This window comes from Didymella exigua, assembly GCF_010094145.1.
Source record: "Didymella exigua CBS 183.55 unplaced genomic scaffold M421scaffold_56, whole genome shotgun sequence".
Classification (NCBI taxonomy): domain Eukaryota; kingdom Fungi; phylum Ascomycota; class Dothideomycetes; order Pleosporales; family Didymellaceae; genus Didymella; species Didymella exigua.
The window spans coordinates 187,801-200,883 of NW_022984830.1; the positions used below are offsets into that span (position 1 = coordinate 187,801).

A 13,083-nucleotide genomic window follows, 5' to 3' on the forward strand; every position below is an offset into this window, starting at 1 on the left:
GCTAGAATCCATGTATTATTGACAAAGTTTTGGGGGGTACCCACGAAGGACGTTGGAGTATACCCATTCCGCCAGCCTAACTTAGGGTAGAGGTAGTTAACTAGGAGCTTAGTTAACTGTTTAGCGCTGTAGGAACTGCAGCAAGACTAGACATAACACACAAACATGCTAGGAGGGTGTAGAAACATCTTCTAAATCTAATACAAGCACATAGTATACTAGGTTACTATTTAATAGTAAGTAGTTGTAGTTATAGTAACTTATGTTAGTTATGCTAAGAGAAAATGGCTAGTTTGGTGATATGGCTGGCTTGTGATAATCTACGTTATTGCTTAGAGTCTTTAACTGCTACAGCGTTTCTAGGAGAGGGACTAGTAGTAGGGTACGCAGCTGCACTTTAAGGTAATCTAACACAACCTGCGCGTTAATAGGGACTAGCCCTGCTGCCTTAAAGGCCTTTTAATAGTTCTCCTTTGTAAATATGTTAAAAAATGCGTCCTTAAAGGCAGGGAGGAAGCCTTCCTTGTTAATATAGAAGACGCGTTAGTATGCTAAGTCTCTAACGTGCTAGGAGTACTTGCGCTTTAGCAGCAAGAAGCAGACTACATTAAGCAGCTAGAGGATGTGCAACAAATAGGGAGGCATGCAGAGGGTTAGGATCTTGCGCTTAAGGCAGTAGTCCTTAAAATCCTAGTTAAGGTGGCTCTTATAGCTGTCTAAAATAAGCAGTTAGTATACCCCCACCTAGCGCGTCTTTGTATGCGCATTAAAGTGCTTTAACTACTCTAGACTAAGTGTGTTGTTAGTCTAGCTATTCTTAGAGACTAAGAGCTTCTAATTGCGCGGTATTAAAGCCTTCTTGTACTAGTCAGAGATGTGGACGCGTCCCTTGTAGATAATGAAGGGTAGGATCACGTACCTAGCAGCGCAGACACCCTAGATCACTGTAACCCACTTGCAATTGCTAGGCTAAATAAGAGCAGGTTAAGCGCGTCTCTCTAAACCTGTAACAACCTTTATTAAGCTAATAACGCCTATCTAGAAGCTAGTCTTGTTAAAGTTGTGTACGTTATTGTGATAGACGCTATACTTGGCTTTAGTCTCCTCTACTAGCTCAAACCACGCGCTAATGAGCGCAGGATCCTCCTGCAGTATCCTCTGCCTATCCTTGGCTCGATTGAAGGCCATTTTGAGCTCAGGTGAGCGCGCTACAAAGCGCTCAGCCCAGCGCTTGCTAACTAGCTCACTACTGCGTTCAGCCAGCAGTTTATCAGCTATATCTGCCACCTCGCACAGCCGGGGCGCGAATCCTCGCAAGTCAAGGTCAAGTACATATTGGACAATCGTTTGCTGTTCAGTAGCAGTAAGCTTATAGCAGCCATTACGAGTTTCTGGACGATGCGTAGTTCCGTAGTATTAGCAAGTTAATGTTGTAGGAGGCACGCTGAACGCCTTAGCAGCGCGCTAGAGGCTTTGAATTTCGTGGTTATTATAGGCAGAAAGGGCAAACTTAATTCTGCCTTCTTAGTTAGATAATTGCGCGTTTTGTTGTTAAGACATATCGCGTTAATGAGGGAGTGAGTAGGCTTGGCAGAAATTGATCCACTCGATGAGTTGATCCACTCGATGATGGAATACGTTATCTATGTTATTAGACAAGTGATATTTAACTTATACACAAATGTTATTCTGTCTATCCTGTGCTCACAGCACTAATTACTAATCTAGACTGCATCCGATCCCTAACACTTGGTTGTGGTGATTCCGCCTGTGTCTGATTGACTTAGTATCGCGCCGTTGATCATGCGCAGATGCCGATCATGTAATGTGCACCCTCACCGTGATCATGCGATATCCTCACATCGATCCTTGCTGCGACATATGCACTTTACACTGCTTGCAGTAATGCTCGGTGAGCGGAGGATGCTTGATCAGCATGTTCAGCATCGAAAATACGGTGTCAGGTATATAGTGTGGGGAATTCGCATGCTCACACTAAAGCTTCATTCTGCTCCGGGGTCATGGGCGGCCGAAGGATGAAGGAGTGCCCCACGGCCAAGTCAACTCGACATCGTTCCTCCTGCCCCTTGACTATCCCAAACGATAGTTAAGTCACGCCATTTTCCTTAGCTGTTCTGGGCAATTCGACCGGACCCACACACCCCACCCGTGGGGCACAGCAACCGCGTCGGGAAGGTAGAAGACTGACCGCGCGGTCAGAACAAGCGTCGGAACAAGCGTCGGAACAAGCTTATACGAGCCGGTCGCTGGGTGGCCAAAGAAGTCTGAGCCTAATCGTAACAAACTGATATTGGCCCAAAGTTACGGCATCAGTCAGTCCTCACGTCGTTGTTCCTTATTGCGGCAGGTAGGACTTCTTCGCAACAGCTGGCTTTTATTCTTTTTCGACGTTACAAAAGCGAAGAGTATAGTGGAGTACAGTGTCTTTGTAACAGAACGTATACCATTGACCGTCGTCCGTGATAAAATGCCGAACATCATTACCGCCCAAAGAGCGGGAGAGAGCAGCGAAGGTGTGTAGATTTTCTCTGGTTCCAATCTCTTTCTCGACATTCTGCTGACAAGGCACCCTGCTCAAGCCCGATTCGAGTTTAGTTGGCGAGATGATAGCACGACCGATACCTCAAGCTCGACTTCCTGGCAGACTGTGTTCCTTTGTTACAGGCAAATCTCAACATCTCCCGACTTTGTGTGGCCGAAGAACACCAGGGACGTTCGTCTCTCGATCGAGTCGTCTGCGAGTGAGCGCCATGAAATCGATTCGCGGGACTTTGGGTCCACGGCAGCGCTTCACCTAGTGATAAGCGCCCTCTCGGCAGCCTTTGAACGCGAGAGCGGAAGTGTCCTCGGTCTGATCATCCCAGCGGTCGCTGGATACATCGTACGATCGGACATTATCCCCCTACGCCTTGTAAACTGCTTGTTGGTGGAGAAAGCTGTGAGCTTCGCACAGCCGCACCAGCGATACGCGGGGAAGCGTGTGAACATCGAAGAATTGCGGCTTCCGGATGCATTCGCAGCATCCGCTGCAGGCTTGCTTCTCAAGCAGGACGACTCTGCTAGCACGGTCACGTACGAGTCCTTGTCAAGATCTCTCAACGTCGCGTTGCGCAATCGGCTGTCGTTCCCTTGGCTATCAGCCCAAGAGCCAAAGCGTAAGACTCTGGTTTTGGTTGAGGGTGGACGCTCAGGGCCAGAAAATGGGGGTACAGGAGAAACTATATACACAGCTGCTTACGCTCTTGGCATCGACATAGTTGTGTTCGACAACCCTGGACACTGGATGGACGATCCACGCTATGCCCATTGGTGCAAGCAATTCGTTTCCTTCGAGCTCCTGCTACAGCCACCTGACGACTTCCCTAATCGTATCGTAGAGGCGGTCCGTTCGCTACAGTATCCAATCGATGGCATTGTAACGTTCTGCGACCACTACAAAGCCCCAGTTGCCGAGGCCGCCCTTCAGCTTTCTTTGCCGACGTACTCTCCAGACGCATACGACATTGCCACCGACAAGTTCAAGACAAGCATCCTCGAAGGGCATCATGCTTATCGGGCCTCCAGCGTCGAGGAAGCGCATGCCATCGTGCAGAAACATCGCCTCCCATTCCCGCTGATCATCAAACCTTGCAATGGATTCCTCTCAGAGGGCGTATGTCGGGTCGAGAACCTAGGACATCTTGAGATAGGTGTACAGGCCATCAACACCGACCGACACGGCAAAGAGTTCGTCATCGAAAAGTACTGCGAGGGGCCGGAGTTGGATGCCAACTTCGTGCTTTGCAACGGAGCATTGTTGTTCTTCGAAGCATCGGACGACTTTCCGAAAAGCGCAGACGTAAATGGTCAAGGCAATGTCAAAACCTTCATCGAGTTAGCCAATGTCCTGCCTTCGAAACTTCCAGAGCGCGAGCTGACAGTTCTTCGGGACAGCCTTCATCGTAGCTTGTTACGCATGGGTTTCCAAGATGGGTTCTACCATCTTGAAGCGCGAATGGAGAACTCAAGCATGGAATATGCGATAAAGGATGGCGTCTTCGATCTGGTCGAGCGTGCGGTCCCTGTCGAAGAAGCTCCATCTGCCTGGTTGATTGAGGTCAACCCTCGACCACCAGGCATACAAGAGTCGTCAGCGGTGAAGTTTACGTATGGCATTGACTACTTTGGCCTCGGCTTGCTGTTTGCTCTCGATGAAAAGGATCGGGTCAAACAACTTGCACATCCATTCGAGCAGGGAGCACAGTATTGGTGCGAGATGGTGTTTATTCCAGTGGAGCACGGCGGAGTGTACGAGTCTGGAGACGTATGTGCAGAGCTGTTCGAGAGACGCCCTGACCTCGCCGACCACGTCTCTGAGTGCTTCTGCTTTCTGAAGAAAGGAGCCACTCTGTCTGTGACTGGAGGTGTGAACGCCTGGGTAGCTTATTTCATTGTGTATTCTCGGAAGAGTCGTGCGCATGTTTTGGAGGTCGGTGAGACGATTCGGCGAGAGGTTAGGTTTTCGATCGTGTAGGGTAGAGCGCATCTGATCTACAATACCATGGCAATAAAACGCTGGAAACAGGAGTAATAAATGAAATAAGAGCACGCTGTTCAATACTAAGAATTTGTAATTGTACAAAGTAAAACATGCCAGAGCGACTTGCATACGCAGCAGCCGAAGCGGCACCTGTGGCGATTATGGACGTGGTCATGTCTAGGCGCACCAGTAGACGGAACGCATGTTCCATCAGCGTGATACAGTAAGAGCTAAACTGAGTTAGGAACTTTTTTAACCGAAAGCCGTAAGTGAGGCTCAATCTGATTGATAATTCCCAAGCCTGCATATTGCTCAGATCCCTAATGAAACAATGTACTAGGATGGACACGTAGTCGGACAATCAAGCTAATACAGAACATCTTGGGGCTGGTGTCTGACATGTGCACTGACTGAGAGATATCTGCATCTGCTCCACAGTTCCCATTATCGCAGATAGGGGTCCAGTTCGCAAGATAGCAGTCTGTCGAGTCTCGTACGACAGTGGCCCAGGGATATCAGAAGGGGCTGGGCAACACCACCAAAAAATGTGTTGTGCGACCTAACAGTACGAGCTTTTCGACTTTCCCTTATCCCGCAGCGATAAGCAGCGCTATCATCACACGACTTGCCAAGCGCGTCCTCCATTGTTCCAACACATACGCCTCGTGATTCCGTATGGTGTGAGAATCCCCCACGCCCAGAAAAGCTTCTGACAAGCAGGGGGAAGACAGCCGGTCAGGTGCAGTCCAACAAGGCGAATCGCCAAGTAGGGTGAAATGAGCGCGAAGGATGGACGCGAAGGATGGGCGCGGAGGATGGGCGCGGAGGATGGGCACGGAGGATGGGCGCGAAGGATGGGCGCGAAGGACGGGCGCGAAGGATGCAACGGAGGGCAAGCGGAGCAGATGAAAAAAAGATCGCAGGATTCAAGGCGATGACGAGCTGCCGATGACTCTTCAACAAAAAGCTGGGAATGAAAAGGAGGAGGAAGAGTAGGAGTGTCACGAGACGCTACAGGCACTTAATAGGTTGCTCAAATGTATGCGGGCCCCGCGCATCGACTGTACGTCTCTACGAATCTTCAACAGTCAACATGGCATCTTTGGAACCACGTACTTTGAGCGCAGATAGATCCTCATAACGCCTGCTATGCGGAACCGTGAAGCTTGGGTCATCTCTTTGATATACTAACTTGAGTATCGTGAGATGCTGAAATGGAACAACGGAATGCGAATTGTAATTGTGATCAATCCAAACGACTTTCTGCATTTCGAGACCATCCAGAGCACCCTTGGGAGAATTTCTCTTGATTAAAGCCGCCATGTCCCGGAAGGTTTTATTTTCTAAGACATCTCTTATAGTGAGAACGTTCCCTGCAGCCTTGCAACGAGCAACGATATCCATGGCTATGAGCGAGTCACCTCCAAGGCTTTCGAACGCCGGCTCAACTTCAATTGCGCACGAATCTTCCACGAAAGCATAGATACTGTTGGGAGTAAGCATTGACTAGCCTTTTTAAGCAGTGATTTACGCTGAATGCCTAAGACGACAGGAAAACCGGCTTTCAACCGATAGCCCCGTGAAGAGCGCCCTAAAAGAAACAGGCTTGAAAGATTGGAAGAGCCTGAAGTATTTAGAGTGAAGGATTTGGGGCTATGTAACCCTGTGGAGGACGCCACCGCACTACGTTATAAACTAAGGGGTCTCCACACGCCACTTCTGTGGACTGACCCTGGTCACTTTCAGAACAACGGGTGGCTTGTTCTAATTGTAAATATACTCACAGCTAATTGCTAAGTTACTAGTTTAGCGACCTGCCTAGTGATCCTTTCCTTTAAAAGTTGTTAGCTCTACAGCCTTGCTGTTAGACTAAAGTAAAGCGCAATTGCAACCTTCCTATTTTAGCTTAGGATTTATGCTTGCTTATATCTTATGCTTATCTAGGATTTAGCAGAGCATATGACATAGGATAGAACGTAGTTGCAGTTGTACATTATTATAGAGCAAAGCAGACTACTAGGAACACTTGTAAGCACATAGGATGCTTTAAGATTAAAATAACGCACGTGCAGGCACGGCATACCTACCTAAGCAAGGAAGGGTAATGGGTACGGAGTACATTATTATGCAATATACCGTGCACGCTAAGCAGACTAGTGCCTGAGGGTAAAGGTCACATGTTAGGCATACATCTTGTAGGCCTTCCACTCACAGCATTTCTAAACTGAGGTACGACGTCTCTTTCCTCCTTTATTCTTGTGACAATCATAGCAGCTTCGTTTTCTCTTGCGATTATTCGAGTTCGATATGACATCATCGTCGCTAGCGCCAGAACGAGAACGAGAAGGCGTCGTGCCGGTACGAGGTGACGAACGAGCTATTCTTGACCGGCAGTTGCATGGACTCCCCCGCCTCAAGCATGAAAGCGGCGCCCAGACGAGCATTCAGCTGTATGCAAGCACGACCGACAAAGTTGTGCTTGGCGTGGGTGCAATATGTGCTCTCGTCGCAGGCGCGTTAAACCCGTTAGTGCCGGTACGTTGCTCAACTCTTGACCCTGACTACACTACCCGTCGTCGTCCGCGTGCTGACCTTGGCATGCTGTCCAAAGGTCATTTATGGCCTGCTCGTGGCCGTCTTCGAGGGTTTTACCGCGGGATCTGTGAGCGAAGCCGAGCTGCGGAGCAAAGTCGCTACCTTCGCAGTCTACTATGTCTACCTCGCCGTTGCGCTTTTCGTCTTTAGCTTTCTGGCCACCGTCGGTTTCTTCTGGAGTGGTGAACGCATCACCCGAACCTTGCGGATCACCTACCTTTCCGCTGTAATGCGTCAAAACATGGCCTTCTTCGACACTATCGATCCTGGCGAGATCTCCAATCGCATCATGTCCGATACGGGGACTCTGCAAGAGGCGATCACCAGCAAGATCTCCATTCTGCTGAGTGCCGTCGCTACCTTCTGTGCTGCCTTTGTCGTCATGTTCGTCATGTACTGGAAAACGGCTCTGATTCTAACACCATTCTTTGTTCTCATGCTTCTTGTGGCATACCTAGGCGGCGCACGGGCTGTTCGACATCAAAAGGAAGCTCGCACGCTGTTTAGCCACGCCGGTGGCATGATTGAAGAAGCCTTTGGTGCCATCCGTCAGGTCTTAGCTTTTGGAATGCAACCACTCATAAGCCGTCGGTATTCTGCCGCACTGACACAAGCTGCGTTGGAGGAGCGCAGAGGTCAGAATATCTCGTCCGGGCTGATCGCATCCATGAACGCCATACCATGCCTCATCTACGCAGTAGCCTTTTGGGCAGGATCGGTCTACACGATGCAGGGAGACGTATCGTCAGGCAGCATAGTGACGACGGTACTCGCCGTTGTCATTGGTGTGTTTGCCCTGATACGCATCGCGCCCTCTTTCCAGGCGCTGACTTTGGGAATCGCCATCTCCACAGCCCTTCTGGATACCATCGGCCGGCGGTCTCCTCAGGATCCTCTTGGGGACAAAGGTGACAAGCCGAGATTTGTGCGTGGTGAGATTGTACTAGAACACGTCGATCTCATCTACCCCTCTCGAGACCAAGTCAAGGTCCTCAAAGATGTCTGTATGACTATCCCAGAGGGTAAGAAAACAGCGATAGTTGGCCCTTCAGGAGGTGGCAAGAGCAGTGTCTTTGGCTTGCTAGAAAGATTTTACGAACCTACCAATGGGATCCTCATGCTCGATGGCCGAGACATTCAAACGCTTAATTTGAAATGGCTACGTCAACAGATCGGTTTGGTGGACCAAGACCTTATTCTTTTTGACGCGACGATTATGGAGAACATCTGCTACGGCTGCTCTACTACCGGGGACCTGCTACACCGCAAGGCTGTGGAAGCCGCTCAAAAGGCTAAGGCGCACGAGTTCATCGAAACTTTACCAGAAGGATACCAGACACGAGTAGGTGAGCGAGGTTTACAATTTTCCGGCGGCCAAAGACAGCGGCTGGCAATTGCTCGTGCCTTGGTTCGGGATCCCACGATACTCCTTTTCGATGAGGCAACCTCTGCGCTGGATTCGTTCTCTGAAAAGGCCGTTCAGGCCGCCATAGATGCTGCAACGGAGCAACGCACGACCATCGTCATTGCACACAGGCTGTCAACAATTACTAACGCCGACCATATCGTGGTAATGGCCGAGGGAAGCGTTGTCGACCAAGGGACACATGCTGAGCTCATGTCTCGCAATGGATTATATGCAAATTTAATCGAACAACAGCAGATCAAGGAACAGAGCTCTGATATGCCTCTATCGCTACTCACTAATGAAAAAATAGACTCGACAGAGGTGCCGACCCGTCAAGAGACACACGACGAAAACATCAAAGGTCCATCGCTCATGCTCCTTGAGTCAGAGGTGGACCCTGACGAGTCAAGTAAAGCAAGCAAGACGAGATCAATTTCGTTCATGCTTGCGATGAGCCAAGGAGATTGGAAAATGCTGCTCGTTGGGCTTGCATGTGCCCTGCTCGGTGGCTTACTCATACCTGCGTATGTTCTTACACAATTAAACATAAAAACGGTAGATACTGATGTTTTCACCAGACAATCAATATTAACCGCAGAGCTGATAACCACCCTCGGACTGCCTCGAGAACGATATGGAGAGCTTCGACATCTCACCAACCTCTATTGTGGTCTTTTTCTGCTTCTCGCTTGCGCCGGGCTGATCTTCTGGATGATCGTTTGCGTAACGCTGTCCAGAGCAACACAGAATCTATGCCAAAGGGTTCGAGAAACATGTTGTGAACGGATCATGCAGCAGGATGTAGCTTTTTTCGAAAGGGTGGAAAGTTCACCAAGCGCGCTCGCGGGTGCTTTGTCCAAAGGTATTGACGATCTTGCAGGCATGGGTGGTCCAGTCATCGGCGGCATCATGACGTTCATGGCCAGTATCGTTGGGGGGATTGTGCTTTCAATGGTCATTGGCTGGAAGCTGGCTCTCGTGTGCACAGCTACTGTTCCGATAGTCGTCGCATGTGGCTGGCTCAGGCTGCAAGTCTTGGCGGCATTTGACGCCAGATCAAGGCAGAGTGGCTTCCGTGCAGCATTATATGCTGGAGAGCTTGTCCGATCAGTGCGTGCCGTTGCTTCGTTGGGCATGGAGACACAGGCAACGACATTTTACAACAACTTTCTCACCGCGCAGGCCGCTGACTCCTTGCGCCCTATCCTTTCCTCTTCTGCTCTTTATGCCGCTTCTCAGTCTGTTGTATACCTCTGCGCAGCTTTGGCATTCTGGTATGGTGGGAATCTCATTGCCAGCGGTGAATACACCGACTTTCAAGTCTACGTATGCATTATCAGTCTGGTCTCCGGGGCGCAAATCGCCGGATCGGTCTTCAACTTTGCACCAGATATGGGAAAGGCGGCTCACAGTGCACAAGAGCTCGAAGCAATCATCAACCTGCACCATGCCGAGCATGACCCGAGCCCGAACAAAACTCAAATCCCAGGAAATGGCTTGCCCAAAAGCTACGAGGAGTGTCACATAGACTTCCGAAAAGTCTCGTTTGCGTATCCTGCCAGACCAACACAGAATGCCCTTAACGATTTCACCATACGCGTCCCTGCCGGTCGAACGCTCGCGCTCGTGGGACAAAGTGGAAGTGGGAAGAGTACCTGTCTTTCGCTGCTCGCTCGATTCTACCAGCTGGAACAAGGTCAAATCACCGTCGGTGGGACCGACATCCGCGATATGGATATCCAACGTTATCGATCGGCCATCGCCCTCGTCAGTCAGGAACCGATCATGTTTTCCGGGTCTCTGAGGGAAAACATTGCCGTGGGTCTCGTTGACGAAGAGGTGGACGATGCTAGAATTCTAGACGTATGTCGGCAGACAAATCTCATTGACTTTGTACAATCGCTCCCGTAAGTCGGCATCCTTGTTCTATTCTAATAGACTATCTGACTGAGACGCCGTCATATATGCAGTGAAGGGCTGTCGACGTTTCTAGGAACCAGTGGACGGATGCTTAGCGGCGGGCAGAAGCAACGCCTCGCCTTGGCACGCGCGTTGTTGCGTGATCCCCAGATTCTATTACTTGATGAAGCCACTTCGGCGTTAGACAGCGAGTCTGAGGCTGTAGTGCAGCGGGCGATCGATGCTCTCCGCAGACGACGGACGACGGTCATGGTCGCTCACCGCCTCAAAACGGTTATGAACGCGGACCTGGTTGGGGTCATGGACAAGGGGACTTTGGCTGAGATGGGCAGCCCCGAAGAGCTTCTGGCTAAGCGGGGATTGTTCTGGAACTTGGCAAATCTGCAGGACCTAGCTTGATTACTTATAACATAATTGACCGCGAAGTTAATGAGGTGGAAAGTTGGTGATCTCACCGCGTCATTTGTCACACTGAAAGCATTTCAAGATATGACTGTGGAAAATCCATGAGGATACGTGTAACGTACTCTATCACCGAGCCAGTCATATCACCGAACCGGTCACTTAAAATCCCACCAAAAAACACAGAAACCATACCCCTGCATCTCAATAACTACTTAATAGAATCTTCTAAAAACTTCAGAATAGAGCTACATCTATACTAATAAAACTATTTAAAAGTCTTAGACTAATAGCTAGTATAGATGTTGAGATAGCCTGCAGCTACCCCTGTATTTCAGTATCTTCTAAACAACATCTGCAATATAGGGCTAAGCACTCTAAGACTTTCAAACAGTCTTATTAGTATAGATGCAGCTCTATTCTGAAGTTTTTAGAAGATTCTATTAAGTAGTTATTGAGATGCAGGGGTATGGTTTCTGTGTTTTTTGGTGGGATTTTAAGTGACTGGTTCGGTGATATGACCGGCTCGGTGATAGAGTACGTTAATGGTTTTATTTATGCTGTTAGCAATAAGTGGAAGATGCGAGTTAATCGTGCGAATAGCTACTTTTGTGTGTGAGATATGGATCTCCGGGACCCCTGCTACGAAAAGGTCATACGCGAGCTGGTACAAGGACAGCCTATAGACCAGCCTTCAATAATCAATGCAGTTTACCAAAAGCTTTCAATAACCGTCACAATAGGCGTACGGGCCGACCCTCTTGGCGAACTACCTTAATACCATCGATGGTTTTGCAGGATGATGTAGCAAGTCCCATAAGATGTAACCCTAAAATGTGACCTTCACTCTCAGGCACTAGTCTGCTCAGCGTGCACAGTATATTGCACAATAATGTACTCTGTTACCCTTGTTTAGGTAGGTGTGCTGTGCCTGCACGTGCGTTATTTTAATCTTAAAGCATCCTATCTGCTCGCAAGTATTCCTAGTCTGCTTTGCTCTAGAATAATATTGTCAGATACCTAGAGCGAGCTGGAGTGAGGTCGGATCTGTACAATCGAGCAGGGACCTATCGGGCGGCATGACCAATCAGGAGTCCCTAGATGAGCTGAGCAAGACCTGACAACTCCTGATTAGCTAAGAAGCCTTAGAGCCTGCACTAGCCCAAGCCGCGTTATTGTGTTAAATAGGCAGTGTTTATGTTAGTGTCAGATAGAGCGAGCTGGAGTAAGATTAGACCTGTACAATTAAGCAGGGACCTATTAGGCGGCGTCACTAATTAGAAGTTACTAGGTAAGCTCACTACTAATCAGTAACCGGGTTGAGTCAACCCGATTCCTTTTGGCGCTAGTGAGACCCCTGCACGCGACCCAACCCGATTCCTTTTTACAAAAGAGAACTAGGTTGGTATACTCTCTACAGAATACTACTATCTAGCGCGCTGGCATCGCGCAACAAAGTGCTACAAATAATCTGCACTCTTTAGAATTTATACGCAATGTTGCGTTGCGTAGATATCTAATAGCAAAGGTTGTAACGGTCTAGACTCTAAAGCTAAAGAAGAGCTAGAGCTAGCCGGTTACATTAGCTTAGCCGGCTTGGCTTAAGCTGGATATATATTATCTACGCAGTTAATTAGACGTCTAGTTAACTTGTGCATGCTTTTTAGCAAAAGTTGTTAGGAAGTAGATATCCTTTATTGGCCTTTGGCCAGACTACTACAAAGGTTAGCAACGGCTGTACAGCAAGCACAAGGGCTGATTGCACAACTCTAGAACTGTTTGTAAATAACCACGCAACTAACTAAAAGACTATTTATCTTAATCTACTCTTGCTCTACAGGATAGAACAGCTTAGGTAAGCTTGTCTGTTGCATGTTGTGAGCTGATATAGAAAGGTGCTTAGACGTGGCTTGCGTCTGCTGTAACGCTTTGTTAGCACTCTCATCTATCCTATTGTCTTTGCAGTCCTCTACTTTCTCAACAATAGGATCCAGAGGGATATCTGACTCAATGCTAAGCGTCTGCTTCCCACTGATAGGTCCACCAGAGATGCCCTCAGGCCCTAACTAGTTATTAAGGACCTTGCTCGCAGCGCAGACATCTAGACGTTCCTCTCCGTATGAACCGCTGCGCGTATGGCCCCGGAGGGGGCATCTGTGCGCGAACCCTGCATCCTGATTGGCTAGCTAGCCCTCGCCTCACGAAAACCCGCCAGGCC

The 13,083-nt window shown here is 49.0% G+C and overlaps 2 protein-coding genes across 2 annotated transcripts; both read left to right on the forward strand.

Annotated features, from left to right (window-relative positions):
• Window positions 1–2,488: 2,488 nt before the first annotated feature.
• M421DRAFT_96423 (uncharacterized protein) lies at window positions 2,489–4,534 on the forward strand (the record flags this gene model as incomplete). The annotated part of the gene is made up of 2 exons (XM_033598391.1): window positions 2,489–2,534; window positions 2,601–4,534. The coding sequence occupies 2 exons, from the start codon at window positions 2,489–2,491 to the stop codon at window positions 4,532–4,534; spliced, it is 1,980 nt and encodes a 659-aa protein (XP_033443299.1).
• A 2,026-nt stretch (window positions 4,535–6,560) lies between these two features.
• On the forward strand, window positions 6,561–11,351 carry M421DRAFT_426289 (P-loop containing nucleoside triphosphate hydrolase protein). The gene is made up of 5 exons (XM_033594354.1): window positions 6,561–6,648; window positions 6,698–7,075; window positions 7,152–9,067; window positions 9,122–10,450; window positions 10,514–11,351. Exons 2-5 carry the CDS (start codon window positions 6,848–6,850, stop codon window positions 10,860–10,862), a joined length of 3,822 nt encoding a protein of 1,273 aa, XP_033443300.1. The 5' UTR covers window positions 6,561–6,648; window positions 6,698–6,847; the 3' UTR covers window positions 10,863–11,351.
• Window positions 11,352–13,083: the final 1,732 nt, after the last annotated feature.

Bases quoted from the DNA above. Each gene is read 5' to 3' on its own strand.
- M421DRAFT_426289 (XM_033594354.1), top strand. From the start codon at position 6,848: ATGACATCATCGTCGCTAGCGCCAGAACGAGAACGAGAAGGCGTCGTG. The intron at 7,076-7,151 runs GTACGTTGCTCA...TGCTGTCCAAAG, and splicing joins CGTTAAACCCGTTAGTGCCG to GTCATTTATGGCCTGCTCGT. The intron at 10,451-10,513 runs GTAAGTCGGCAT...TCATATATGCAG, and splicing joins GACTTTGTACAATCGCTCCC to TGAAGGGCTGTCGACGTTTC.